General features: G+C 55.1%; 2 protein-coding genes across 6 annotated transcripts; one reads left to right on the forward strand and one right to left on the reverse strand.

The window, feature by feature from the left end:
• Positions 1–85: 85 nt before the first annotated feature.
• RTRAF (RNA transcription, translation and transport factor) lies at positions 86–12,752 on the forward strand. Its single transcript, XM_032187834.1, has 8 exons — positions 86–173; positions 1,708–1,832; positions 3,226–3,325; positions 4,324–4,410; positions 5,391–5,479; positions 7,985–8,053; positions 11,623–11,671; positions 12,413–12,752. Exons 1-8 carry the CDS (start codon positions 113–115, stop codon positions 12,565–12,567), a joined length of 735 nt encoding a protein of 244 aa, XP_032043725.1. The 5' UTR covers positions 86–112; the 3' UTR covers positions 12,568–12,752.
• A 205-nt stretch (positions 12,753–12,957) lies between these two features.
• NID2 (nidogen 2) lies at positions 12,958–25,266 on the reverse strand. Of its 5 annotated transcripts, none has more exons than XM_032187828.1 (22): positions 24,926–25,266; positions 23,745–24,053; positions 21,634–21,866; positions 20,982–21,337; positions 20,592–20,741; positions 20,261–20,506; positions 19,874–20,074; positions 19,460–19,711; positions 19,244–19,387; positions 18,723–18,851; positions 18,491–18,625; positions 18,292–18,411; positions 17,985–18,200; positions 17,292–17,531; positions 16,851–17,072; positions 16,564–16,733; positions 15,910–16,039; positions 15,599–15,770; positions 14,867–15,024; positions 14,537–14,660; positions 13,800–13,912; positions 12,958–13,709 (listed from the first exon to the last, which is right to left on the reverse strand). In XM_032187828.1, exons 1-22 carry the CDS (start codon positions 25,133–25,135, stop codon positions 13,699–13,701), a joined length of 4,041 nt encoding a protein of 1,346 aa, XP_032043719.1. In that variant the 5' UTR covers positions 25,136–25,266; the 3' UTR covers positions 12,958–13,698. The 5 variants fall into 5 exon arrangements, with proteins under 5 accessions (XP_032043719.1, XP_032043723.1, XP_032043721.1 ...); XM_032187832.1 differs by having other exon boundaries at positions 17,292–17,528; positions 19,487–19,711; positions 24,926–25,265; XM_032187830.1 differs by having other exon boundaries at positions 19,487–19,711; positions 24,926–25,265.
• Between the last annotated feature and the right edge of the window lie 218 nt (positions 25,267–25,484).

The raw sequence follows: 25,484 nt of genomic DNA on the forward strand, positions 1-25,484 counted from the left end.
CCCTTCACCCCCCGCGAGCCAATGGCGGTCGTCCCCCCCCCAGACCGCGCTGGGCAGGAAGAGGAGGGGCGGTCCTTCCGGTGCGGCGGGGCGGCAGGGGCAGGGCGGCGCCATGTTCCGCCGCAAGCTGTCGGCGCTCGACTACCACAACCCGGGCGGCTTCAGCTGCAGGGGTGAGGGGCCGCGGCCCCCCCGGGGGCTCGGGGACCCCCTCGGGGGGCTCCGTTTCTCCTCACGGGGCTCCGCTCCCCCTCACGGCACTCCCGGCCCCGCGGGGCAGCCGGGCCCGCAGGCCTCGCGGCGGCCAGGTCCGGCCCAGGGCCTCAGGGTCCCCTCAGGGTCCCCTCAGGGCCCCCTCAGGACCCCCTCAGGGCCCCCTCAGGACCCCCTCAGGACCCCCCCTGCCCCCTCACGGCTCCCTCTGGGCCCCGTCCCGGCGGCGTTGCGGAGCTCGGGGCCCTGAGGGTGCCTCACAGCCCTCACAGGCCCGGCAGGCGGCTCTATTCGTGCGCGGCGTGCCCTTTTTTGTCGTATTTTCGTGTTTTTTTGGTTAAAAGGGCGCTGTGGCAGGCGTTACGGAGAGGCAGTGTGTGCTGCTGGGGATCGGCTGCTTCACGGTGTGGGTTCAGGGCTCGTTTCGCTTTCGAGGCTCATCTGCTGTTACCGTGCACCCTTAGCTCTTTGTAGCTGCCATTTCTTTTCCTCAGGGGTTTGTTTTGGCGGTGTGGAAGCTGTAAAAGGCATCATTGAAAGCTGTAATTCACGTATGTTGTGAGCAGGTGTTTCTTCCACCACCTTCAGGAGCCTTGGGATGTGTAGGAGTTGGAGAAGTTACTGAAAGCTGTAATTCACGTATGCGTAGAAGCTGTAAGAGTTGTTTTTGAAAGCTTTAATTCAATTACGTTGTGACCGTGTGTTCCTTAGACCACCTTCAGGGGCAGCAGGAGACTCTGATCACACAGAAGAAACCCCTAACAGGTAGAAATAGTCCATGATGAAGTCCTCGTCCCTGCTAGGAAACCAGTGTGCTTACCCCAGTCTGATCTGAGGTTATTCACCTCGTTAACTCTGGATATTCAAACTCATCCAGTGCCCAAGTGTCAGCTGTTTTTTGAGGGGCTGGTGGTGCTCAAGAGCTGCGAAGCACAGGTACAAAGAAATTGCTTTGTCTGCTACCAGCATCTTTGGAGAGCAGCCTTTGTGTTGTGGAGCTCCAGCTCCAAGGGATGAAATGTTGGGCCAACAACCCAGAAAAGCTGAGGCACCAGAGAAGGAAGAAAATTCCCCTGTGTAGTCATGGATCTGTGTGCGTTGGTTTTTGATGCAGAAAAGGTTTTTTTGCAGCATGGGACATGTTTGGGCAGCAGAGTTAGGAGCTGAACTTCTTAATGTCATTGTTTCACTTCTCTGCCTTTGCTTAGTGATAATTATAATTGAATTCCTAATAAAAACAGTATTTTGGCTGATGCCTTTTAGTGTAGACCATTAACCATAGCAAATTCAAAGTGAAAAAAGCTCAGACTGTTGAGTTTTGGTCAGAGATTATCCTGGAATACATGATTTTAGTGTTAAGTACATCTTTCTTCATGATAATAAATGAAAGTGCCCAGGGGCGCCGGCGTTTATATGAATTGGATCAGAATTTCGGGGCTCGTTTTTGCCCTGAAGGTGTCGGTTGACTTTTGCTCTCTTTATTTCTCCCTGCAGATGAAACAGAATTCAGGAATTTCATCGTCTGGCTTGAAGACCAGAAAATCAGGCACTACAAGATTGAAGACCGGGGGAATTTAAGAAACATACACAGCGATGACTGGCCCAAAGCATTCGAAAAGGTATTTTGGTGTTTTAAAAGCACAAACTTAACTATAAATGTGTCGTATGTCAGTGACAATTCACGGCTTCTGCAGTGGTTGAATGTAACCGACTGAACACTTGTCCTGCGCCTCAACTTTTCCATTTCTGGGAATTTAAATGTGTAACAGGAGCCAAGCTGTAGGAGTTCAGCTGGTAGAGCTTTTTGTGTGTGATTTTCACTCAGCCACGTTTTTGGAATAGCTTCTGCCCTAATCTTCCTTGCCTGAATTGATTTAGCTGTTGAAATTGGCCACAAACAAACACCTTTTTCTGCGTTACGGTTTTTCTGTACCAAAATGAGACTGGATCAGGCTGATACAGTCACAGGCGTTGCGAGGGGCTGAAATAAAGCTGCTGCAGCTCAACTCTGCACCTCCTAGATGATTTTCCACTGCTGGGGCAAGGAGTGGCAAGCAGCCATGGCTCTGCAAGCAATCTCCTGCATGCTTGTGAGCGCTTTGAGTCACCATCAGCTGGTTCTGTGTTCGTTCCCACTTCCTTTCTCTCACAACAGCCCCAGGAGGAGCTGAAAATGCTGCTCTTGGTGCTCGCTGCCCGTTCATCTCGCTTGTTTTTCCTGGAACTGTTCACCTCATTCGCTGCCCAGAAGGTTTGGAGCTGCAGTGCTCGTGCTATGCTGGTGGGAGCCTAAAGCACAGTGCCAAGGCTGATGCTGCGGTAGTGCTCTGAGTTTTCAACGTGTGTGATACCAGAATTACTGGCTGCTGGTGCTGTTGTGGTGTCAGTGGTATGTAATCTTGCCTGGTGAGGCCAGGTTGCCCTTCTCTGCGTGCCTGGCAGAGCTCACCAGGTCGCGTGCATCCCAGCCTCACTTTGTCCTCCCTTATTGCACACAATTTTCCCTCAAGGGAAAAATTGCTCGTGCTGCCCCCTCAGAATCCTCTCATTTTGGTGCAGGTGGTTTAAGGGCATTGTTGTACCTTGGTACCGGTGTTGTGAGAGCTTTGGGTTGCATCGTTCCTTCTTCCTGCTTTAGAAGGGAGGCTTTGCTGTGCTAGGTTCTCTGTCCTCCTCTCCCTCGCCTCTGCTCACTGCGTAAAGAGAACGGGAGAGCAAAGTGTTTTTGAATTGTCTGGTTGTCAGTGTGACAGTGAATGGCATCAGTTACTCAGGAAAAAGCAGGTTCCATTATTAAATGGGAGACTGGAGGAAGCATTGGGCTGCTCTCACATGCCTCAGGTGGATTAGATGCTGCAGCAGGATGTTCTGTAATGATGCTTCTTATTAATAATTATCTTTAACAACTGCAGGGACTGTTCACAAAGCAGCTCTGTGCTCCTAGCTAATTCATACGAGTGTTTCCTTCCAGTCATTAACACCTCTTCCTTTTCTCCTCCTCCTGCTCCGCAGTACATGAAAGATGTGAACTGTCCCTTCAAAATCCAGGAGCGACAAGAAACGGTGGACTGGCTCCTTGGCTTAGCAGTTCGGCTCGAGTACGGAGATAACGGTAAGATGAACTCCTCCAGTGCTTCACGTTGGTGGGGAACCTGTGTGGCTATTTAATGTTATGAAGAGCTTGTCAAATTAAGACAACGTCAAAAGTATAAATTGAAATGCAATTTCATGTGCTTGATTTGGCAGCGTATTTAGATGGGAACTGTTTCCCTTCAGCTCAGCTCCTGCGGGACAGTGCAGCACCACGCTCACATTTGCTGCTCTATTTCTGGATGTAGCCAAACCCATTGTATATATTTATCCCCTTCTCCCTGTGGTGTTGCCTTTACGAGAACTTACTCCAAAGTCTGCTGCGTGCTTTTTCTTTAACAGTGTGTACATTCAAATAAATTAAGATATTCTTAAAGCCTTGTTCCATGGGGAGTAGATCCTGAACCCTTGGGAACTGGGACAAGGGTATGAAAGAGTTGAATTGAGCCTCCACGGTCAGCAGCAGTATGTTTACAGGGAGAGTGCTGTACATTACAAATGTAATTAGTGCAAACGTTATAATAGGCAGAGTGCTGTTTTCCATTACCTTTAATTGCTGCAGGGCTGAGCTCTGCCCAAGACAAGGATGGGATATGAATACCTGAACCCCATAAAGCTGGTTCTTGGTCTGCTGTGCTAGAGAAAGTGAGCTGCCTTGGACTCAGGTTTATGTGAGGATGGAGGAAACGGCAGAGGTTCCACCTCCAAATACTTGAAAAGCACATTTGTGGGGCATTTCTGGAATGCTGCAGTCTGTAAAACAAAGCCTGTGTTGGAAGTGGTTCGTTCACTGCTTAGAACCCCTTTGAGTCTGCAGATCTTGATCCCTGTGTACACCCTGGTAAAGGCCCAGGGCCGGTCTTAGGTGAACTGATGGCAGCTGCAGCTTGTTCAGCTGCCTTCTGGAAGGCTGGGCGTGCACCACACCCCAAAAACACAGCAAGTTTGGCTCTAAACTTCTAACTAGTCATTTTTTTAATGAGCCCTAACACTGATCGTATTTACTTCTCAATTTAACAGCTGACAAGTATAAGGACTCTACCCCTGATGGTGCTAAGAATACTGACAATACAGCAAAAAACGCAGAACCGCTGATTAACTTGGACGGTAAGTGTGCAACGGCGTTGGAAATGATGGCTGCATCATACACAGATGTGTTCTGTGGCCTGCGTCAAGTTCTTTGGATTCAAAGCTGTTACAGTACTGTGATACAACTTTTTTAAGCCATTTTTAAAGCTTTAGGAATGCAGGTTTCTTATACTTCTTTTTAATGCTGTCCCAAACTTTCCCTGCGAACAGTGTTCTGAAAGTTACTTTGAGTTGTTTGTATCTGCGTGCCTGGACATAAAGGACAGAGAAGCTGCTCCGTTTGAATACCAGGTGTCTGGGTGTGCACTGGTGCAGACCTTTCCCTCCTGGGGAAGGGCAGGGGCAGCAGAATGAGGTACCCAGAGACTTGAGCAGATACAGAGAAGGTGGGAGGGCTCTGAGCAGGCAGTGAGGAAGCACCTGGGGGTTTTTTACCTTTTCCTCATGACCACTATCTTTCTTGATGGCTAGGCACGCTTGTAACAAGTAGAACTGGTGGGAAAGCAGCCACTAAAAATAGCCTGAAATCCCCCAAATCTTCCCTCATTACGCCTTGTACAGAAAGACAGCTGGAGCTGGCCCTACTCCCAGCCAGCAGGCAGAGATAGAAAGATTTCTAAAAGAGAATATCTTCACGATGGGCTTTAATTTCAAAACCTTAACACTGGTTTCCTTTGTAGTAGGACGTACGTAACGTGCTCTGCATTGGAAGCAAAGCATGTTTGTGCTTGGATGGGGTTCTACAACCTGCTTACAAAGCCTCGTGGCACATTTCCACAGCTTTGTATCTTTTATAACCTTATGCAGGCTTCAGCCTTGCGCCAGGCTGAGCGCTTCCCTTCTGTTACTGCTGCAGTGACTGGGTGCTTGCTGCCGTGCCTGTGTGGCCTGCACACTTGAGGGCAATCTGGTACCGTGGAATCAGGAAGCTAATTGTCTTCTGCAGCCAGTTGAACTGTCTTTTGGTTTTATTGTTTTGTTGTTTTTTTTTTTTACAGTGAATAATCCTGATTTCAAGGCTGGAGTGATGGCTTTGGCTAATCTGCTTCAGATCCAGCGACATGATGATTACTTGGTAATGCTTAAGGTGAGCTTCACGGTTTTCAGGTCTCCTTTTTCTTCTTCCTCCAGTGGCTAGTGTACATGTAATACCTTGTGGTGCACGTTTACTGATAACTATGGCTTTTTTAGGAACAAAGAGAAAGTATGGGCCTTTCCAAGTAGATAAGAACACACAGTATAAATCACAGAAATTAATGCAGGGATAATTACCTTGGTAAACAGTTTGATTGTAGCTGAGTTCCGGGAATTGCAATGCTAGCTGAGAACTGTTGGTCAGGTTTTGAAGTGCTCTAGGTTAGCAGAAGTTGCTGTTTGGTGAGGTTTCTGCAAGCCTCAGAAATATTGAGGAACATGCTTGAAGACTAGCATTGCGTTCCAAATCTAGAAATTAAAAGAGAAACTTGAAAACAGAGACTAAGGGATGCAAAAGATGCTTTAAAGCAACACAGGGAGAAGCCACAGTTAGATGCTGCCTCCTCGTGACTTTTGGTCCTATGAATCCTTTATTCCTTGTCACTACCGAAGTCTGTTTCGTTTATTCTTGACAGCTGATTATAGCCCTTAAATGCAGTAAGTAAGCAAATAAATTTTGTAAAGATATTCCTTGTGATTTTGGGAAAATTAGTGACTTAGTGTGGGAATTCTGTCGTTACCTGTAAATTTCAGGTTGAGGCTGTGTTCTCCAAGCCCTGTATTTAGTGAGGTGGGAGCAATCCAGAGTTCCCACGTGATCATGTCATAATATGGAAATACACTTGGTTTTGTTTGGCACCAAAGTAAGCTTATTTCACTGAATAACAGGAGAATAATGCCCATTTGTTGCAATATGCTAAATTTATCTTGGAGAAACTCATGCAATGAATGGGTGGTGAAGTTTGTATAGGTGGGTAAGTCTGTAACAGGTAAGGCACTATCGTATTAGCCTGGGTTCCTGAGGAAATGATGACCTAGAGTTATCCTGTCAGCCGCTTTCTCCTTCTCAGCCCTTGTCCAGCAGAATTCCTTCAGCTGCTCTTCCAGCTGTGTCTCAAGGCTAGCAAGCTTTATCTGGGTCCACCTATTTGGTACTAACAACCCAGAATGTGTTTTCTGTGTGAAAGTATTTACATTTTTGTCATTCTTTCAGCATTTCTAGTCTCGCTATTTTTTTGGTTGGAGGTAGTTGGACAAAACCACGAGCCTGAATTTTTCCTCTTTTTAATTGCCTTAAGAACACCTTAAGAACAGATTCTTGTGATGGCAATTTCTGTTGCACAAACAACAGCAATGCTGGCCTGCAAGGCTAGATGATAATGAAATGTGTCAGTGAAAGTCTTTATTTCTACCCCACATTGCCTGTTGCAGTGCCCATACGTAGAGATTATGACGCATGTTCAGGCTTAGACACTCTGGAATGGCTCCTTAGGGAAGGCAGAAGGGTGCAAGCCTGACGCAGGCATCTGGCCAAACCTTGGCCAGAAGCAGAGAGCTATTTGGATTCCCCCTTTTATTACTTGCAATTTGAGAAGTTGGGCACAAACCACCTATGTAACACAGTTGCACACTTTTTCTGAAGTAAAAGCCACTCAAAACTCTCCCATGTGAGGTCTGGTTTCACCACTGGAGTTTAAAGTTAAACTTCTTATCAAATCACTTCTCATATCCAGGCCAATTCCCTCAGTTAGGTTCCTAGAAATGCTCACTGACAGCTTCGTAGGATCACGTCTCCACTCTAATCATGAACAAAACCAGGAGAAATCGTGGGGGAGAAACATGAAGCAGCACGACTGCTGCCGTCACGTTGGGCTATTCATCAGGGAAAGTCTGCAGAATGTTTTTGACAGACCGAGTGTTTTTTTGGTGGAAGAATGCCTGCCTGGTATTTCTTTGTTAGTTTCTAGAGGCATTTCCAGCTGTAGGTATCACAGCTAATAGCTCAGTAGGATTTCGGGCTGTGTTCTGGAGCCAGTAAAAGCAGATGAGCAGCAGGACTGTTAAGACTCTTCTTGTTTCTCTAAATCTTTTCTTTGCCTTTTTAAAGCCTGGCTGGGGAGCCTCTTTCCAAGTTTCTCTGCATGTGAAAGGTGGCTCAATACCTACTGAAAGATCCTTGTAGCAGGAATTCCTTCCTGAAGAAGCAGCATTGTTGCAGCATTAGAGGTGGAACAGTGTAATCCAGGCAGTGTAAGCTCAAAAATAAAAATACTGCTGCTTTGGGATCGTTAGCAACTTATTTTAGGAATGGCAAACTTTCTTGGCTGTTCCTAGTACTTAGCAGTTTCTGGCCCAGTGGTGGCTGAAATGAAAAGTGTAGCACCCTCATCTCTTTTGGTTAACCTTTCCCTAGCCAACTCTGCCTGTGTAAGCTGCTCCTTACGAGGAGTAGTGCTATTCACAGAGCTTTAAGGTCTGAAGGAGTTCTCCAAAAGTCTCTCACAAAGCTGTGGTTATGCTAGCTTAAAGCGTTGGCTCCTTTTCCCATGAATTGTCTGTGAAATGCATCAAGACGTAAATGAATGACTCTGGCCTTTAAATGTTTTTTTTTTCCTAGGCGATTCGCATCTTGGTTCAAGAGCGCTTGACGCAGGATGCCATAGCGAAGGCCAACCAGTCCAAGGAGGTTTGTATACACAGTGCACAAAGCCGGTGTTAATTGTTCAGCGCCTGCCATCTCTGTCAAAGTGGGTGCTGTTCAAACACTTCGCTTAATTGGGTGCTGAAAACTTGCTTTGCTTTGGCAGTTCTGAACCTGAAAGACCCGAGGGGAGCATGCAGAGCTCTTTCCTCAGTTCTGTGCAAAGTGTGCCTGTACCATACCACAAGTGAGCAGCTGTTTTCCCATCTTAGTGTCTGCTAAAGGGTTACTGTTCATCGCAGCAGGACCACAGCACCCAAAGAAATAGATGCCCTGGCTTTCCTTGGAATCAGCAGGGTTGGCTGCGTAAGCAGGTGAAACATTCCTTGTATGGAGTGTTGTGCTGCTCACGTCTCACGCGTTTGAAGGATGGGATGTTGGTCACCCAGCTCCTCTCTCCCTTCCCCCTGAGTGAGAAACGGTGAAGGAAACGTCTACAATTAAGCCTCAGATTCTGCAGAATGATTTCTTAACAACGAGCTGCCTGTGAGACGTTGTTTGTGGGTCGGATGAATAATGCGCCAGCGATTCTCTGTCAATGACTGTTTTTCCAGATTGTCATTTCTTAAACATCCCAGTTCTCCAGCACTTGGCATAGCAGCTGTTGGCATTGGGTATCGAGGGAAGGGAGCCTCTCCTGCCCTGCAGATTGTGTTTAGAAACGTCCCTGCTAAAGCAACTGGGTCTGGTCAAAGAGGGCGAGTCCCTTCATCTTTCCTGGCAGCTGTTCTGAGCAGCCCGTGCTTTATTTGTTATCATAACGCTGCTCGTGGTGTTTACTAAGTGGCAACTGCAGGTGCTCAGGAACACAGTGCAGTCAGTCATTGCCAGAAGCCTTGGAACAGTAAATCAGAGCTTTGGACTCTGATATCAGAAGATATAATAGAGCAGGAAAATACAAAAGCAGCTGGGATCGCTGCATTCATTTCAGTTTCTTTAACTGCTGCTAATAAAAGGCTAGCTTTTGTTGTTGTTTACATAGCTGCAAAGCTGACGTGCAGGGATCAAAATGGGATTGTCCAAGTTTGGCAGAAGATCTTTGAGGATCAGTGCATTTTCTCATACCAAATACTGTTTTTTATTTGTTACGTCCTCAGAGCATGGTCAGGTTGAAATGTCCCTGTGTCACCGAGCGTGATAACGTCACTGGAAGCATATTCTCGTGATGAATATTAATTTCCAAGCGAGGTGGTGAAAAGGCAGAGGGTTGGAGGCAGGGAAACAGCTTTGTCTGCGCCAGGAGTGATCGTCAGTACCATAATACGCTGGATAAATGGAGAAAATATCTAAACCAGTGGGGACAGCTGGGTCACGGGATGGGAGTTCGGGAAAATAAACCTCTGCTCCTGGCTTTGGCTGGCTTGGAAATGGCCAGGATACCAGCCAGTGACACTCTGTGTATTAAGTCTTGACCCTGGAAATGGTTTATAATTGTTTGGCTTCTGCATGGCTGAGGACTTAATGCATCTCGTGACGTTTTGTATATTCTTGGCAATGTCAAGATATGGTGGGGATAAGATAAAATAGACATAGAAAGGTCCTCGCTGAGGGATGTGCATGAAGGCTGTGCAGAGGAAACTTGCACTGCTGTGCTTGCGGTTTACAAAATAAAATGAGATTTATCTTGGGCTGTCAAGCTACAGTTTTAAAGATAAGGAAGACAGGTTTTAAAAAATAATATTTTGAATGGCTTGCAGTTCGGTGTCTGGACAGGATTCAGATCGGTACCAACAGGCTCTGAGCCTGTCTTAGGCATCCCTTACCTAGTATCCTAGGTAAGTACAACAAATGCCATTGAAGCAGTCCTTCAGGATCACTTTAAGGGAGTTTAAAGGGTTTAAAGGCACGATAAAGGGGGTACATTTTCCCCCTGCTTTGACATCTGGACACTCCTTGCCTTCCGCTCCCAGGGTATCTGGTTTTATTGCCGACAGCTCCAGTTACAGAGGAGATGCCTGCCGTGGTCAGGCCCGTTGCAAGCATTTTGTGCAGCAGTTTGAAATAAAAAATCAGGGTAAAGTGAGGCTGTGAAATGACCTGCTCTGCGTGGTAACAGCTGTAAAGATGCTCTTCATTTCTCTGCCTGTTTGAGGCCACGCTGCAAACGAAGACCTTCCTTTTCTGGTCGTGGCAGCAGTGGTGCTGGGACAGCCCGGTGCCTGCTACGAGACCGCTGCAGGGCTGGGAAGGGCCACGGCCACTGCTCGGCCAAGGACAGCTTCCAGCAGAGGGAGCAGACAGCAGCCTGAACAGCCAAAAGGGAGCTCGCATCAGGGTTGGGGGAGCAGGGCAGGGGAAGCAAAGGGGGTCTGAAAACACCACCAGCTTTCTAGTGCCACTGGGGTCACCCCAGTGGAGGTGCCTGCGACAGCCCTGGGGAGTTTGGCTGCAAAGAACTGGCTGAATCAGTGCTTTGCTGCTTTGAAACAGGTTAAGGTGGTGATGAGGTCTTTGCAGTCTTAAATATGAAGCTATTAAAGCATGCATGTGGTCTGAAACTGCTGTTTTCTGTCTGAAGTGGCACTAGCAGTATTCTTAGCAACAAGCTGTTGAAGTTTTAGTGCTAGTGTGCACTCATGCACGTGTGTTTTTAAGATTATATACCCCTTTATACATATTTCTGTGTATATATTTATATACATGTATATTTTTATATACACCCCTTTATATTAAGATTTATATTTATATATATATAACCCTTTAAAAGAAAACCTCACTCTGTAGGAGGTTTGTAACCCCATCGCTGTAGAAGCTAATGGGATTGAACTGAATGTTTTTGTTGTGCAGGGCGAATGCTGAGAAGTTATAGCTGGTAAAAGGCAACCTCTAAGATTTTCATTGTTTAAATCAATTTCTGTGTATGTGGAAATAGGCTGAACAATCACTCACCCTGACTTCTCCACAGCTCAAGAGGGTGAAAGAAATAGAGCAGTGCTTATAAATAACCGCTAATAAAACCATAAAACTTCTGCTTGCACTGTTTTATAGAGCAAGTGTTTAGAAAATCAAACGTTTAGATTTATTCCGAAGCTCAGCGCTCGAGAAAATGCTTCGGAGGACGCTGATGGAGGCTGCCAGCTCAGTGCTTGAGAAACTCACTTGATTGCAGCTTGCTTCCAAATCAGACAATGCTTTGAAATCTGGCAGCTGTTTAAATGCAAGAGTTACCAAGAAAGCCTAGTTTGTGCGAGCTTTTTATGTGTCTGGTTGGGGATGTTGCTGTATTGGGTGTTCTCCTGCAGTACAGCTGGTTGGCCTTTTAAGGATTGACTATGGGCAGCGTGTATCCAGTGGGACTCTCTCTACAAGGAGGGGAATACTGTGAAGGATGAAGGTTTTTCATCATTAATACTCCGTGCGTGATGCTTCAGGACACAAGGGCAGTCACACAATCAGGCGCGATGACTTTCTGAAGTTGATTGTGTCTGTAAAGGAAAAACTTGTGTCCTCTCCTCTGGTGTAATCTGGTTATCTGGTCTAATACTTGATTTTATTTTCCAGGCATGCAAAATGACACTTCTAATTGCGTTTGATCATGTTCTTTCTTTTTAAAGGGTTTGCCTGTTGCTTTAGAAAAGCACATTCTGGGTTTTGACACAGGAGGTAAGCAGCTCTCTTGATGTTACTTCTAAATTGCTATGTTTGTCATTGTCAAAGTAGATCACTGTCAAATGTGTAGATAACGTGTACTGATTCTTCTGGAAGCCTGTAGTGGAAAGAATTGCTCCCTCCCAGCTTATTTATGAGCACTCTTGAGCATTTTGTGTTGGAACAAAAAAAGCACAAATCCTAGCTGTGGAATATATTAAATTGTCTGGGAGCAATGCTTCAGTGACAGCCACATTTGCACCCAGAAGGAATGCCTCTTGTTGCTCTTGTCTTGTACAACCTTACTCCTACCAGCAGAGGACCTCTGTGCTTCTCCCGTGTGTTCCAGCTACCTGATTTACCTAAATCAACCAGATCTAACTAAATCTAACCAGAGGCAGTGCAAGTTGGCCTGACCTGATGGTTTTTTTTTGTAAGCAAGAGCTGGGTGGCACGGGCTCCGCTAGCCTAGCTTCACTTTTGCCCCGTGTCCAACTAAATTACTACTTGGAGTGCTTCGTAGTGACCCAGCTTGGCTGGGGATTACTGCACGGGCTGCACAAAGCCGAGTGAGATTTTGCAGAGCACCCTCTCTAGCAGCAGGGAAAGTTCCTGAGAAAGGGACTCTCCCATTTCGAGTATGGAAACTACAGGCATGAATGAGCTGCACAGCGTTAACTTAGATTCAGCTGCTCTTCAGACCTTCAGGTCAGATGTAAATGCCTGACGCTTCTCTTTTTTTTGTAACTCTCCCAGATGCTGTTATCAACGAAGCTGCCCAAATTCTGCGACTGCTGCATATAGAGGAGCTCCGAGAGCTGCAAACAAAAATCAACGAAGCGATCGTAGCGGTTCAGGCAATTATTGCTGATCCCAAGACAGACCACAGACTGGGGAAAGTTGGGAGATAAAGGGATTTAAAGCTTTTAGTCTCCTGTGTCCTTAGTACAGCTAGGAACTATGTACAACTCGACAACTCTGGCATGCAGTTCGAAATGGATATTATTTTACTGATATGAAAGAAAACAGGAAATTGAATTCCGACTGTTCTAGTGAATTACCGTTTTTTCTTTAAATAAATGAAGTTTGGGAAGTAGAAGCAAGTTGTTCTCGTTAGCTCCGAGTTGGCAAATACGACTTTTTTTTTCGTTGTGTTTGGCTTTGTGTGGAGAAGGGAGTGTTTCGTAAAGGCTCTGGAGATTTCTCTTTTGCTGAGGTCCTGCCCTGTGAACAGCTTGCTCCGGGCTTGCTCGCTGCTTCTCCACAACCCACCTGAAAACTGATATACTGAAATCCCAAGGGAAACTTAAAACAACCGTTTTTATTCAAAGTATTGAAGTAACCTAGAAAAAGTGAAGCGTTACAACTTAAAATGTATTTCTGAACACGCGTTGGTCTCCGTGGGGTTAGGCACTCAGGAGAACCAACGAGCATGAACAGATCACTTCTAGCATATTCTTCTAATATAAATACTAAAAGACATGCATTGAGGCAGTGTTGAAAATACAGAATTGTCTTCTGGAAAAAAAAAAACAACTCCCATGCCTTTGCTATATCCCAAAACTGTTCTGCACGCTGTTCTGACCGTATACAGTCTTCAGGGCTGTAGGTGACCGAGACCCAGCAAGGTACTGCATCCAAAGCTTCCCCGCTGTGCTTGGTTTTGGTTAAAAAGGACCTGGTGGTCGGATTGTCGAACTAATAAAGTTAAATCTATTCTTCCAATAAAATAAAACATTTGAATAAGAAAGCTACCTTTTAAATTTGCTTGCATAAGCAAGAGTTAGAGTAATGGCCTAGGATTCACAGGACCATTTTTTTTTTTTTTTGTAATAAATCCATGTTTTTTTCACTTTTAAAAAAAATACAGTAGTAAAGACTTGAGGTATAAATTCAAAAATACACGATGATCTTTTGCAGGACGGTAGGTCGCTTCGTTGGCCTTGGCTAAGGGCTCTCCCCTCTCGTTGTATGCAGTGACAGTTTCCTGGGTCTGAAGTTCCTTTGGGTGCAAAGATTGGTGGTTCGTGAAGTTGCAGTTGTTATTTCCTTGCTGGGGAGAGAAATGGATCTCTTTAGTACCTCTGACAGATGTCAGGAAGAGGAAAGGGGTTGGGATTTGTTGGGTTTTGTTGGGTTTTACCTCCAGGGCAGTAGGGATAAACGGCAGTTATTCCGTAGAGATGCGATCGGTGCTCCGGGAGATACTCATCCGTAAAGGAGCCGGTTTCCTTATTGACAGCTATCACGCCATCCCTGGTGGCAGAGAAGTGCTTTACTTGGGTGTTCTTTATTTTAACCCCACCTATGTGCCTTTTAAGACAGAAGCAGCTAAAATAATTGGTCTGAACACCTGCGGAGCAAGGCAGATTTGCCCTGTGTAAGATCTACACCCAGCTCATTCACTGCATTGAGTTTTGGTGACATGAAGTCAGAGATGATCTCCCGAGAGCCTCGTCCAAGCATGGCAAGCACTGGAGTGCTTGCTGTAATCTGCTAAAATTTGTCTGCAGTTCTGAGAGCTTCCAGCTGGAGCGGGAAGAGGCGAGTTCCTGGTGACCCTGATGCTTCGGGCGGTGGGGCAGAGGGAACGACCGAGGACAGTATCACAGTATCTTTTCCCTGACCTGATCTCCATCCAGAACCCCGTGCCAAGTCCTCATTAGAGAAAAAAAAACCCACACCACTATTTCTGTCCCTCCCAGGAAGCTGGGCTTGTTTCTAAACATCTGTTCTGTGCTCTAAGAAAGATTTACAAGCGCCTGCTGCTGACCGGGTGAGGTTCCAGGACACGGGAGCGGGTTGGGGACAGCGTTTGGCATTTATTTCCCCCGAGAGGAGCTGCTCTGGCTGTTGCAGGGAGCAGGACCCTTCCCTTACCGTCTCCAGTCGGTGTGGTAGAAGTGGTCGGCGTAGCTGATGATGCTGAAGGGGTAGTTGAGGCTGTTCTGGATGATGCGCCTGCCCGCCCCGTCGGGGAAGGTGCACTCCAGGTTCTTGGTGCCTTTTCACGGGCCGCAAAAAGCAAAGAAAAAAACCACATTCAATAATTTTTCCACCAGCTTCTCAGCCTGAAGGCGTAGAAGCAACCCGTGCCGCGAGCCCCCCAGCCCCGCCACGCCAAAAATCTTCAGGACAAGGACAGGGGAAGGGGATAAAAAGCACACGCAGCAGCTTTCTCCTCGGTGTGTGACCCGTCCCCAAAGTTACCTGCGTCTGCCCAGCACAGCAGCTTGGAGAAGGGGTCGAAAGTCAGGCCGTTGGGCAGCCCGATGTCCTTGCTGACCAGCACCCTCCTGTTGGCCCCGTTGACGGTGGCCGTTTCGATTTTCGGTGCCTCCCGGTTCCAGTCGGTCCAGTAAAGGTTGCTTGGGGAATAATTACACGGTTAATTAAACAGGGCACCCGTGAGGGCTGGAGGAGAGCGCTGGCTGCCTCGTCACGGCCGGGTCTCATCACTTAAGAGGCTTGGTTTTTCCCCCTGTGCTGCCGGGAATAGCTCTTTATTTGATTTGAAGAAAAAAAAACAAAACACCCAAAACCTCTAAAAGTGAAGCCAGAATGATGTCAAATTGTGTTTACGACCCGAGCTGTGGCTGCTCGATGAGGGTGAGTCTCGGGAGCAGCGCATTTGGTATTGCAACAGCACCCCGGGGGCACGGCTGTGTTTTCAAGCAGCGTGCTTCAAAGCCTTGCAAAAAAATAAGCCTGATGCTGAAACAGCAGGTTTAGCCAAACCCGGAGGTTTTAAAGAAAAAAAGGGCGAGGGAGGACAGAGCCCATCCTTTTTTTTTGGGGGGGTGTGGTGGGAGAGAGCAGGGCCGGGAGGGGTCTTGGCACCGCTGAGCGCATCCGGCGAGGTGAAACGCGCCCGTCCCACCTCGAGCAGCCCCCCAAAACAAAACAAAACAAAAAAAAAAAATTAAAGAAATGGGGTCTCACCCTCGGACGGGGTCCACGGCGATGGCCCGGGGGTTGACGAGCTCCGTGTCGAAGAGCACCCGCCGCTCGGAGCCGTCCAGCCGGGCTCGCTCGATCTTATCGAGGCCGCTGTCGGTCCAGAACATGGCCCTGCGCAGGTGGTCCACGGCCAGCCCCTCGGGGCTGAGGAGCCCTGCGGGAGGGGACGTGTGGCTCCCGGCCCCGCACGGCGCCGGGGGATGCAGGATCCCGAAGCAGGGCGGCCCCAGAGCCACGGCGGGCACCCCGAGGTGGCTCTAGGGGAAGGGGTGGCACGGGTGGTGGGGACACACCTGAGCTGATGACGGTCTCCGGCTCGGCGCCGGGCTCCAGGCTGGCCCGGTTTATGGTCCTGCCGGCCACGTCGGTCCAGTAAACCGTCCTTTCCCGGCAGTCGTAGTCGATCCCCACCACGATGGAGCCCTGATGGGGTTGGAGGGGACGCGCTGAGATCCTGCCGCAAGCACCGGGAGCCGCCCGGGGTCCCCTATAATTGGGGGGGCGATGCTCGGAGCCCCTTTTCCCTAGGAAAAAAAACCCCACGGGGCTCCTCCTGCAGCCGGGGCTCTCAGGCCAGCTGCCGCGGGCGCACACCCACGGCCAGATGGGTCCGAAACCCTCCGGCTCCTGGAGAGCTTCCTGCAGCAGCGCGGCCAGCCCGAGGCCCTGGGATGGGGAAGGGAATAGTTGGCAAGCAGCGCTTCGCGTCCCCAAGGGCGCAGGGAGGGTCGTGGCCCAGCTTTTGGAGGCTCTCCCTCGGTCTGGCCTGGCTGGAGACGCTCCAAAGAGGAGGCAGAGGAAGGAAAAAGGCAAAAATTTCGCAGTAGGGTCGCAGCCGACTCCAGAGAGGGGAGCACCGAGGGTGCCGGTGCGCCCTCGCTTTGCCTCCTCCTCCTCCTCTTCATCTCTCACCCCCCTGCCCAACCCTAACGCCCTGGATACTTTACATGCAGGGAGAGCAGGGTCTTGGCCGCCTCCTTCTGCAGCCGCGTGCCGTTGAGGGGCAGGTAGCCGATCTGCTGCCCCTGGGCGTAGAGCAGGAAGGTCCCCGTGCCCGGCGGCGACACGTCGGGCCGCGGCGAGGGCCGGGCGCTGGGCGGCGCGACGCTGGGGAGACCTGGCCCAGAAGGGGAAAAAAGGGTCGGGGGTGGCTCAGAGAGGGTCCTCGCCTCGGCTCTGCGCCCCAAAAGCGCTGCACGGGGCGGGTCGAAGAGTCCCAGAGCCCTTCTCTTACATGGCGGGGGGCTGCCGGGCTCCGAGCGCGTGCCCTGGATCTCCCTGCCGCTCTCGTCCACGCACCAGCAGTACCCGCTGTCCCCGTGGCACTGCAGCGGGGTGAAGTGGCCCCCGGCGTCGCACTGGGGCACGTACTGGTCTCCGCGGGGGCTGCCGCCGTAGTGCTCCAGCAGGCTCTGCCGCCAGCGCTCGCACATGCTCGGGGGCCTCTCCGTGGGCTCTGGCACGGGGAACGACACCGGCACCCCCTCGCCGCGGACCCCACGGGCACGGACGGGGTGCTGGGGGATCCACCAGAACCCCCCCAGTCCTCGCTGGGTGCTCCTCCACCCTCACTAAGGATCCTGGAGGGGCACCCTGGGAGCTGGGATGTTTTAGGGTGGGAGCTGGGACGTTTTGGGGCGGGAGCTGGGACGTTTTGGGGAGGCTTTGCGCTCACCTGGGTTCCCGCAGCGCGGTGGCGTGCTGCCCGGCGCCGTCCTGGTGCCGGCGATCTCCTGCCCCGCGGCGTCCACGCACCAGCAGTGCCCGGTGCTGCCGTGGCACTGCAGGGGCCGGTACCCTCCCCGCTCGTCGCACTGCGGCACGTGCCCGTCGCCCACGGGAGAGGGGCCCGGCGGCACCGCCCGCGGGTACAGCCGCTCGTGTTCGCACGGCGTCAGCTGCTGGGAGGACCCTGCTGGTGGTGAAACCCCCACCCCCCGAGCCCCAGGATCATGGGGGCCCAGCTCAGAGCAGCCGGGCACCCTCGGATGTGGGTGCTGGTGAATCTCCGGGGGCTGTGTTTGTGCCAGGGGGCTTTGGGATGTCCCCACCACAGCCCCTTTTCACCCCAGGATGATGCAGGAGGTGCCCCGATGGCCACCAGCACCGTAACCCCGTGGGCAGGGTGCCCTAAAAGCTTGGGTGCACCTTGCAGTGCCCAGCACCCACGCCCTGGCAAAGGGCCCCCTCCTCTCACTGCGTCCCCACCCTGCAGCCACGCAGGGAGGGCTCAGCTCCAGCTCAGCCCCAGCAGTAGTGCCAGGAATGCCTCGCCCAGCACCTCCACGCCCACCGAACCCCCCAGAAATCCCCACAACACGCCGCAGGACCCATCCTTCCTCCCCTCCCTGCTCCCAGCAGCGCTGACCTGGGTTCCCGCAGCGCGGCGGCGTGCTGCCCGGCGCCGTCCTGGTGCCGGCGATCTCCTGCCCCGCGGCGTCCACGCACCAGCAGTGCCCCGTGCCCCCGTGGCACTGCAGGGGCCGGTACCCTCCCCGCTCGTCGCACTGCGCCGCGTGCCCCGGCACCCGCGGGTACAGCCGCTCGTGCTCGCACGGCGTCAGCCGCTGCGTGCTGCCTTGGGCTGGTGGAGAAGCCACAGCAGGGGGGCAGTGAGGATGGGGGAAAAAATAAATCGAATCAGCCCCCGGGGTAAGGCGAGCTCCGCGCCTCACCGTGCGCGCACTGGAAGCCGTCGCCCTCGTAGCCGGGTTGGCACTGGCAGGAGAAGGAGCCCGGGGAGTTGTGGCAGGCGGCGGCGGGGTGACACGGGTTTTGGGCACACTCGTCCACGTCTGTGTAAGGGATGGAGAGCTCAGACAGGCACCCGGTGCCTCTCCACGACCCGGCAGGCACCGGGCACCCCGCTCCTACCGGTGCAGTCGCGGCCGTCTCCGGTGTAGCCGGGCAGGCACTCGCAGGCGGGGAGGCCCCCGGCGCGGGGCAGGCAGCGCGCGCGGTCCCCTGGCGCACAGGGGTGGCTCCCGTCCTCGCAGGGATCGGCCAGGGCTGCGGGGATATGTGGGTTAGGGGGTGCTGGGGGTGAACCCGAAGGGGCAGAGGGGTTGGGGGATGCGGCGCCCCGAATTTCGGGGCTGGCACTTACGCACACAGGCGTGCCCGTCCTCCGCCAGCCGGTACCCGCTGCGGCACTCGCAGCGGTAGCTGCCCGGGGCGTTCAGGCAGACGGAGAAGGGGCCGCACTGGCTCAGGCCCTCCCCACACTCGTCCACGTCTGTAGGAAAGGGGAGATGCCGGGAACCCCGGTGGTGGTGGTGGGGCACCCCCCACACAGCCCGTTTTGGGGGCTGGGTGCTCCGGCCATCCCGCCCCAAACCGCCCATCTCACCCCAAACCTCCCATCCCACCCCAAACCTCCCATCCCATCCCACAGCAGCCCCTTCCTCCATCCCCACCCTGCTCCTGGGGCACCTCCCCATCCACCCCCAAATCCAGGGACCCCCAGGGACCTCAGTTCCCCCCCGTAATCCACCAACATCCTCCGTGCACCTCCGGGAGCTCCTCATACAGCGGGTGTCGCGATGCTGCGGCACGCCCAGCACCCCAAATTTCTCTACCCACCGCAGGTGCCCCACAGGGAACGGGGTGCCCCGAGCTCCCCCTCACCTTGGCAGCCCCGTCCGTCTCCCCGGTAGCCATCCGCACACTCGCACGTGTACCCCAGCCCCGTGCCGGGCTGGCAGCGCGCCGGCGCCTCGCACGTGTGCGTGCCATCGTGGCACGGGTTCACCGGCGGCCTCTCAGCATCGTCTGCGGGGCAGAAGGGGGCTCGTTAGCGGGTGAAAAACCACTGGGAGGAGGAACCCAGACCCCAAATCCCACCTGGCACGGCCGGAGGAGCGTGCTCACCGTGGGCTGAGCCGATGCGGCCGGCCAGGGCGTAGCGCAGGGCTTGCTCCTGGGCGTCGTAGAGGGCGAAGGCGCGCGCCACGCTCAGCCGCTGGAGAGGGGGCAGGCGGCCGCGGGCGTGCGGGCAGCCCGAGAAGGTGATGTTCTGGTGCAGGCGGTACGACAGGGTCTGGTTGGAGGCCCCCGAGGTGAGGACGTAGTCGCGGTGGGCTGAGGACGTCACGGCTGCAAAGGGAACCCTCGGGAAGCTGATTTCCATCTCGGATTTTGGAAACCGCGATGGAGATGGGGTGGTTGGGGGCTGATCTGAGCGCAGCACGCGTGGGCGGCATCGGGGACACCAAAACCAGGGGGAAATAAATGGGATAAGCAGATCACAGCTCCTACCTGAGCTGGAGTAGTGGTACAGCTCCTTGTAGGGGCCGACGTGGACTGTGGAGTTCTCCGGGATGAACGGCACCTGGCCCTGAATGTGGGTCTTCAGGCTCAAGTAATTGTCTGGCCCCAAGCCCTCGGCCGTCTGGGTGATGTGGACCTGCTCCTCCCCGGGGGAGAAGGTCACCTGCAGGTGCTGGGTGAATTCAGCACCTGGGCAGGAGGAGGGGACAGGTGGGATTTGTGCCGGAATGGGGTCGGGGAGCACATCCCCAGGAGCCCTCCCCAGCCCCGCTGCTGAACCCAGCAGAGCCCGCGACGCAGCGGGGAGGTGACAGCGACCCCAAACCCGAGGGGAGCACCTCCGACCCTACATCTCCAACCCACGGCCCCGCTCACCGGTGATGCTGAAGCCGTTCTCGTAGCCGGGCTCCTCGAGGGCAAAGAGCCACCCGAAGAGCCCTCCGAGGGGCAGGAGGGGCAGGAGGGCACGAGCAGCGGGCGCGGGCACCCCGCTGATGGCCGTGTAGGCTCTCCCGTCGCTGCCCACGATGTAGGCGTGCAGGTCGACGTCCTGGAAGCGGACGGGCGTCCTCCCCACCACCAGGCTGCCGCTCACCTTCCCGTTCAGGCGATGCACGGCCCCTGGGCGGGGAGAAAACGCAGCCCTGGCACCTTTCTTCCCCATCCCGGGGGCACCAGGCGCCCTCCCCGCCGCGTGTCCCCGTACCTTCGGGCAGGCACTGCCGCCCGTTGCCGTAGTAGGAGGCCTGGCAGTGGCAGCAGAGGCCGGTGGCGTAGTCGGTGCAGAAGGCGTGCGGGGAGCAGCGCCCGTGGTGCTGGGCGCACGTCTCCCTGCTGCCCGCGCTGTAGGTGAACACTGGGGACAAGCAGGGGGGAGTTTGGGGACGTGGGGACAAAGCCACCCCAGGCTCCCTGCTTGGCGCATGGCCACGAGCAGCCCCACGGCACCCGTTTTGGGCACCAGGAGCGTGCCAAAGGAGCAAACCCAACCCCTTCCCGCTCAGGACAAGACAAACCCGCAGCACACAGACCCCTTTTTTTAGGAACCGACCCACCACGAGCCGTCCCCAGCTCGGTTTTCACCACGGGATCTCACCGTCGGTGTTAAAATGCACGTCCTCCTCCACGCCCACGCCGTGGTGCCCGGAGCTGTAGGACGCGGGGTTTGCGGGGTGTCTCTGCGGGGTGTCCCCGTCGGGCTGCAGCCGCCGGCTCCGCTCCTGCCCCGGGGACACGGGCAGCCCCACGGGGACGATGCTCAGCTGGCCGTGGTGGCGGGGACGCGGTGACGTGGGCGCCCAGCCGGGTCGTGCCGGCGGCTCCGTGGGCGCCGCGGGGCTCTGCGGGGTGCCGGGGCTGGCTCCTTCATTCCCCCCTGGCTCCACGTGCTCCAGGGGTCCCGAGCTGCCCACGTGGAAGACCCACACGCCGGGCACCCCCGCGTTGCTCCCCCTGCACACACACACACGGGCGCACGCGTTGGAACACCGAAGACCCCCAGGACCCCAACCACCGACCCACAAATCCGGCTGCGGAAATCCGGAGAGCTCCGTCCAAAAGCCAAATCTGCCCCCCAAAACCTTCCACACGCACGGTGCTGAGCCCCCCCCAAAGAACTTCATCCCCTGCTGCTTGCTCCCCTGCCTCTTCCAGCTTCATGCAGGCACCCCCCGAACCTGCACAGCCCCAGCAGCCGGTGCACCCCCCGCCATCCCTGCTCCCCCTGCCCACCCCGAGCCCCCACGCACCGCTCGAGGCGCCTCAGCGCCTGCTCGGTGCTGGCCACGCTGTAGAAGAGCCCTTCTCTCCTCCCGTCGTCGCTGTCCCCGCGGCTGAAGCCCACCCTGGCCGGCAGCTCCAGCTGGACATTGTAGGACTCCTTGGGCCGCGTCCCCAGGAACTGGAGGCCGCCCTCGGGGTAGAGGAAGATGGCGTAGGTGTCATCCTCGTCGTAGGCTATGGCTGCCTGGAAGGTGTTGAGCTGCCGAGAGGAGAGCAGGACACACGGACATCACCAGGGCAGAACCCCAGCGGAGGAGCCCAAGACCCCTGGGATCCCCAAGGGCAGGGATCAGGGGTATGATATCTGGCTCCCCGCGCCCCAAAACACATGGAAGTGGGGCAACATCTCCCCAAAAATGCCCCCCGTCACCCTACAGACACCTCCCAGGAGCAGGGGCTGCCTGGGTGAGCCAAATCCTGGTGCTAGGAGGATGCTCAGCACCTCCCGTCCTCCGCAGGAGCCCCAGCAGGGGATGGGTGACCCCACACCGTGCCCTGCACCCTCACCAGCCGGGTCACCCGCTCATCCCCATCCCCACCCGTCCCGACCCCACCACCTTCCCCTTAACACCGGAGGAAAACCCTCGCCCCCGCTTCCCCGGGAGAACAATTTCAGCCCGGTTTCCTCAGGAAAAAACACGCACGTGTGCTCCCGCCGGCCCCCCAGCCCCGAGCACAACCCTTTGACAAGCCACCGGAGAGCCCCCGGCACCGCGCGCGCCCCCGAGCAGGCACAAAGAGCCCCGTTGTCGGCGGCGCACACTCGGGGCATTCAGAGACCCCGCGGAGAGGCAGCCAAAATGCTGCCGGGGATCGGGGAGGGGTTGGTGACCCCCTCCCCCGGGTCGGATTCTTCCCCCACGCAGCCAGCCCAGCGGTGACCGGGGGACGATTTTTTGGCTGGTGACACATCGGAGGCGGGGGGGGACAGCGGGGACACGGGGCAAAGAGCAGGGGCGGCCCCTCTGCAAAGGGCAAATTCCAGCCCAGAGGGCGATTTCTGCCCCCGCCGGGCTGGGAATTGGCACGGCACGGATGGGGAGCACGTCCCCGGGGGGGGGATTCGCTGCTCGGGAGCCCCCAGCCCCTGCGGCTGAGCCCGGGCTGGGAGCGATGAGCTGCGGCTTCCCGAGATGGGAGGCCACCAGGCCAAATCCTGCTTGAGCACGGCACGTTTAGGGAGAAAAAAGGGGCTTTGGGGATTTATTTTTTTGGGGTTTTCAGCTGGTTTCGCTCAGGGGTTGGGCTTTGCAAGGGGGAGTCCTGCAAGGCGCACACCAGCTGAATTTCCTTCCTTCCCAAACGAGGCTTTCCATCCAGCTGCTCGTTCCCGAGCAAGGCTCGTTTCAGCTTCAAACCCGACCCAAGAGGAAAAAAACAAAACAAAAAAAAAAAAACAATTAGGGCGAGAAAACGAGGCCGCATTTTTTGATGGCTGCGAGGTCGCTGCGAGGCCTCCGATGGCAATTCTTCAGCTGCTTTCCCAAGTTTTAAATAGGAGGAAAAAATGCGCTCCGCTCCCTTTCCAAACCTCGCTTTCTTCCCCCGCCCGGCCGCAGCAATCCCCAGCCTGCCACCGCGGGGCCTCAGTTTGGGGACAATCGGGGACGGTTCCCGGTGGCGGGGTGTCCCTGTCACCTCCTGCCCCGTGGCAGGTCACCGGCTCCTTTCCCAGCCGTGGACGCGGTGGTTTTTGGGGAGAGCCGCAAAAAGGCGGCGCCCACGCGGGAGCCTTATCAGCAGCGGGGTGGGGAAGGCGGAACGCATGCCCGACCCCAAAATCAGCCCACGGTGGGAATGGGGAGGCCTGATCCTTGCTGGGAGCATCCGGGCAGGATGCAGAGCTCACCCCAAAGCACCGACGAGAGGTTTGGGGACGGAGGGGTGGGTGAGCCAGGCTCTGCGCACCCAGCCCTCCGGCGCAGCGTTGGGTTCGGCAGCACCCGGAGCTCCAAACCCAGCAGCAGAGCCAGCAAACCCCACGAGGTGAGAGGGGAAGGAAGCTCCGTGCCTCCTCCAGCACCGGACCCACCATCCATTTTTGGGTACCCAGAAGAAGGGAGGATTCGTGCCTCACCTGCGCCGAGGGCTGGGCGCCCGGCGCCAGCTCCTGGTAGGCGCCCACGTCCTCCCAGGTGGCCACGAAGACGGCGTCGGGCACGAAGGAGCCGGCGGTGAGGGGGAAGCCGGCGTGGATGTAGCCCGCAGCCTGGTTCAGCACGGCCGGGGAGGTGTCGTGGCGGTAGTGGATGTCCCCCCTGCCACCGGAGGTGTCCAGGTCGGCCAGGAAGGGAGCCACGACGGGGAAATCCGTGGGGAAATCGTCGTCCACGTACTGGGGCTCCCCGGGGAAATCTTGGGTGGAGATGACCCCGTTGGTCCCCACCTGCGGGGAGAGGGGCACGAGGTGTCGGGGAGCTGCTGGGGCACCTTCCCGTGTCCCTTCCCTCCTGTTTGGTGTCCCCCGGGGCATGGCACGGGGTCGGGGGTCCCCGAGGCCGCGTGGCCCTGTTGGGCCAGGGGGAAACAAAAGAGCTCGGGCACCTCCTGAGCTGCGGCTCGGGGGCTGCCCCAGCTGCTGGAGGGGGAACAGCTGCGGAGGAAAAAGGTTTCTTGTTCCTCGGCGGCCCCAGGGAGCCGGGTGGAAGGCGCCGAGGAGGAGAAGGAGGAGGAGGAGGAGGAGGAGGAGGAGTGGGGATGGAGGGCGATGAGGCACGTGTGGGGTCAGGGCGAGGAAGGGGAGAGGGGTCGTGGGGAGAAAAGGGGGGGTAGAGGGATGGGGAGGGGAAGGGAGGGATGGAAAAAGAGAGGGAAAGGAGGGATGGAAGAGGGGAGGGAGGGATGGAAATAGGGAGGGAAGGAGGAGAGGGAGAGGTGGAAGGAGGGAGGGAAGGGATAGATGGAAAAGGGGAGGGAAGGGAGAGGTGGAAAGAGGGAGGAAAGGGAGAGATGGAAGAGGAGAGGAGAGGGAAGAGAGGGATGGAAGGAGGAAAAGGAGAGGTGGAAGGATGGAGGGAAGGAGGAAAGGAAGGGATGGAAGGAGGGTGGGAAGGGAGAGGTGGAAGGAGGGAGGAAAGGAAAGGGATGAGTGGAAGAGGGGAGGGAAGGATGAGAGGAGGATGAGGAGGGAGAGGGAGGCAGCAGGGACGGAGGGGCGGCAGGAGGGACAGAAGGACGGCAGGAGGGGTGGAAGGAGGGACGGATGGAGGGACAGAGAGCCGGGAAGGCGGCGGGGGAGCTTCGGAGGGGGGCACTCACGTAGAGGCGGCGGGCGGCGCGGCCGTAGAGGCGCAGGGCTCGGGGCAGGGCCACGGCGGGGGAGCTCTCATCGTCGCCGGCCTTCAACCGGAGGTCTCCACGGGCCGGCCCGTGGGGCAGGAGCCTCGTCCGGGGCAGAGCTTGAACGAGCCCGGCTAAAAAAAGCACCGAGAGCCCGGCCAACAGCCCCGGCCCCGGCACCGCCCGCATCCCGCAGCCGGAGCGCAGCGGAGCGGCCCCGACGGGACGGCCCCGGTGGGGGGGTGGGGGGGGGAAACCGGGGAGGGATGGGGCGGATCCGAGCCCCGACGGCTCCGCTATTGGGTCCCCCAGCCCCGTGGTCGGCCAATGCGGGATTGTCCCAAAATCCGCCCTCGGAGCTGTGATTTCCCCTCCTCTGTGCCGTGACAAGGCGGGCCGGGCATCCCCGGGGCTGGGCAAAAAAAAAGGGGGGGTTAAAAAAGGAGGGAGGGGGGGGGCTGGCTGCAGGCTGCCCGCCGCCCCCGGAGCTGGGAGCGAGGCCAGTTTGGGGCCGGGAGATGGGGATGAAATGGGGATG

This window comes from Aythya fuligula, chromosome 5, assembly GCF_009819795.1.
Source record: "Aythya fuligula isolate bAytFul2 chromosome 5, bAytFul2.pri, whole genome shotgun sequence".
NCBI classification, from domain to species: domain Eukaryota; kingdom Metazoa; phylum Chordata; class Aves; order Anseriformes; family Anatidae; genus Aythya; species Aythya fuligula.

Coding starts and splice junctions, on each gene's coding strand:
- RTRAF (XM_032187834.1), top strand. CDS start 113: ATGTTCCGCCGCAAGCTGTCGGCGCTCGACTACCACAACCCGGGCGGC. Junction 3,326..4,323: donor GCTCGAGTACGGAGATAACG/GTAAGATGAACT, acceptor TCAATTTAACAG/CTGACAAGTATAAGGACTCT. Junction 8,054..11,622: donor AGGCCAACCAGTCCAAGGAG/GTTTGTATACAC, acceptor TTCTTTTTAAAG/GGTTTGCCTGTTGCTTTAGA.
- NID2 (XM_032187828.1), bottom strand. CDS start 25,135: ATGCGGGCGGTGCCGGGGCCGGGGCTGTTGGCCGGGCTCTCGGTGCTT. Junction 24,054..24,925: donor GCGCCGCCCGCCGCCTCTAC/GTGAGTGCCCCC, acceptor CTCTCCCCGCAG/GTGGGGACCAACGGGGTCAT. Junction 17,073..17,291: donor ACCGCGCTGCGGGAACCCAG/GTGAGCGCAAAG, acceptor TCCCCGTGCCAG/AGCCCACGGAGAGGCCCCCG.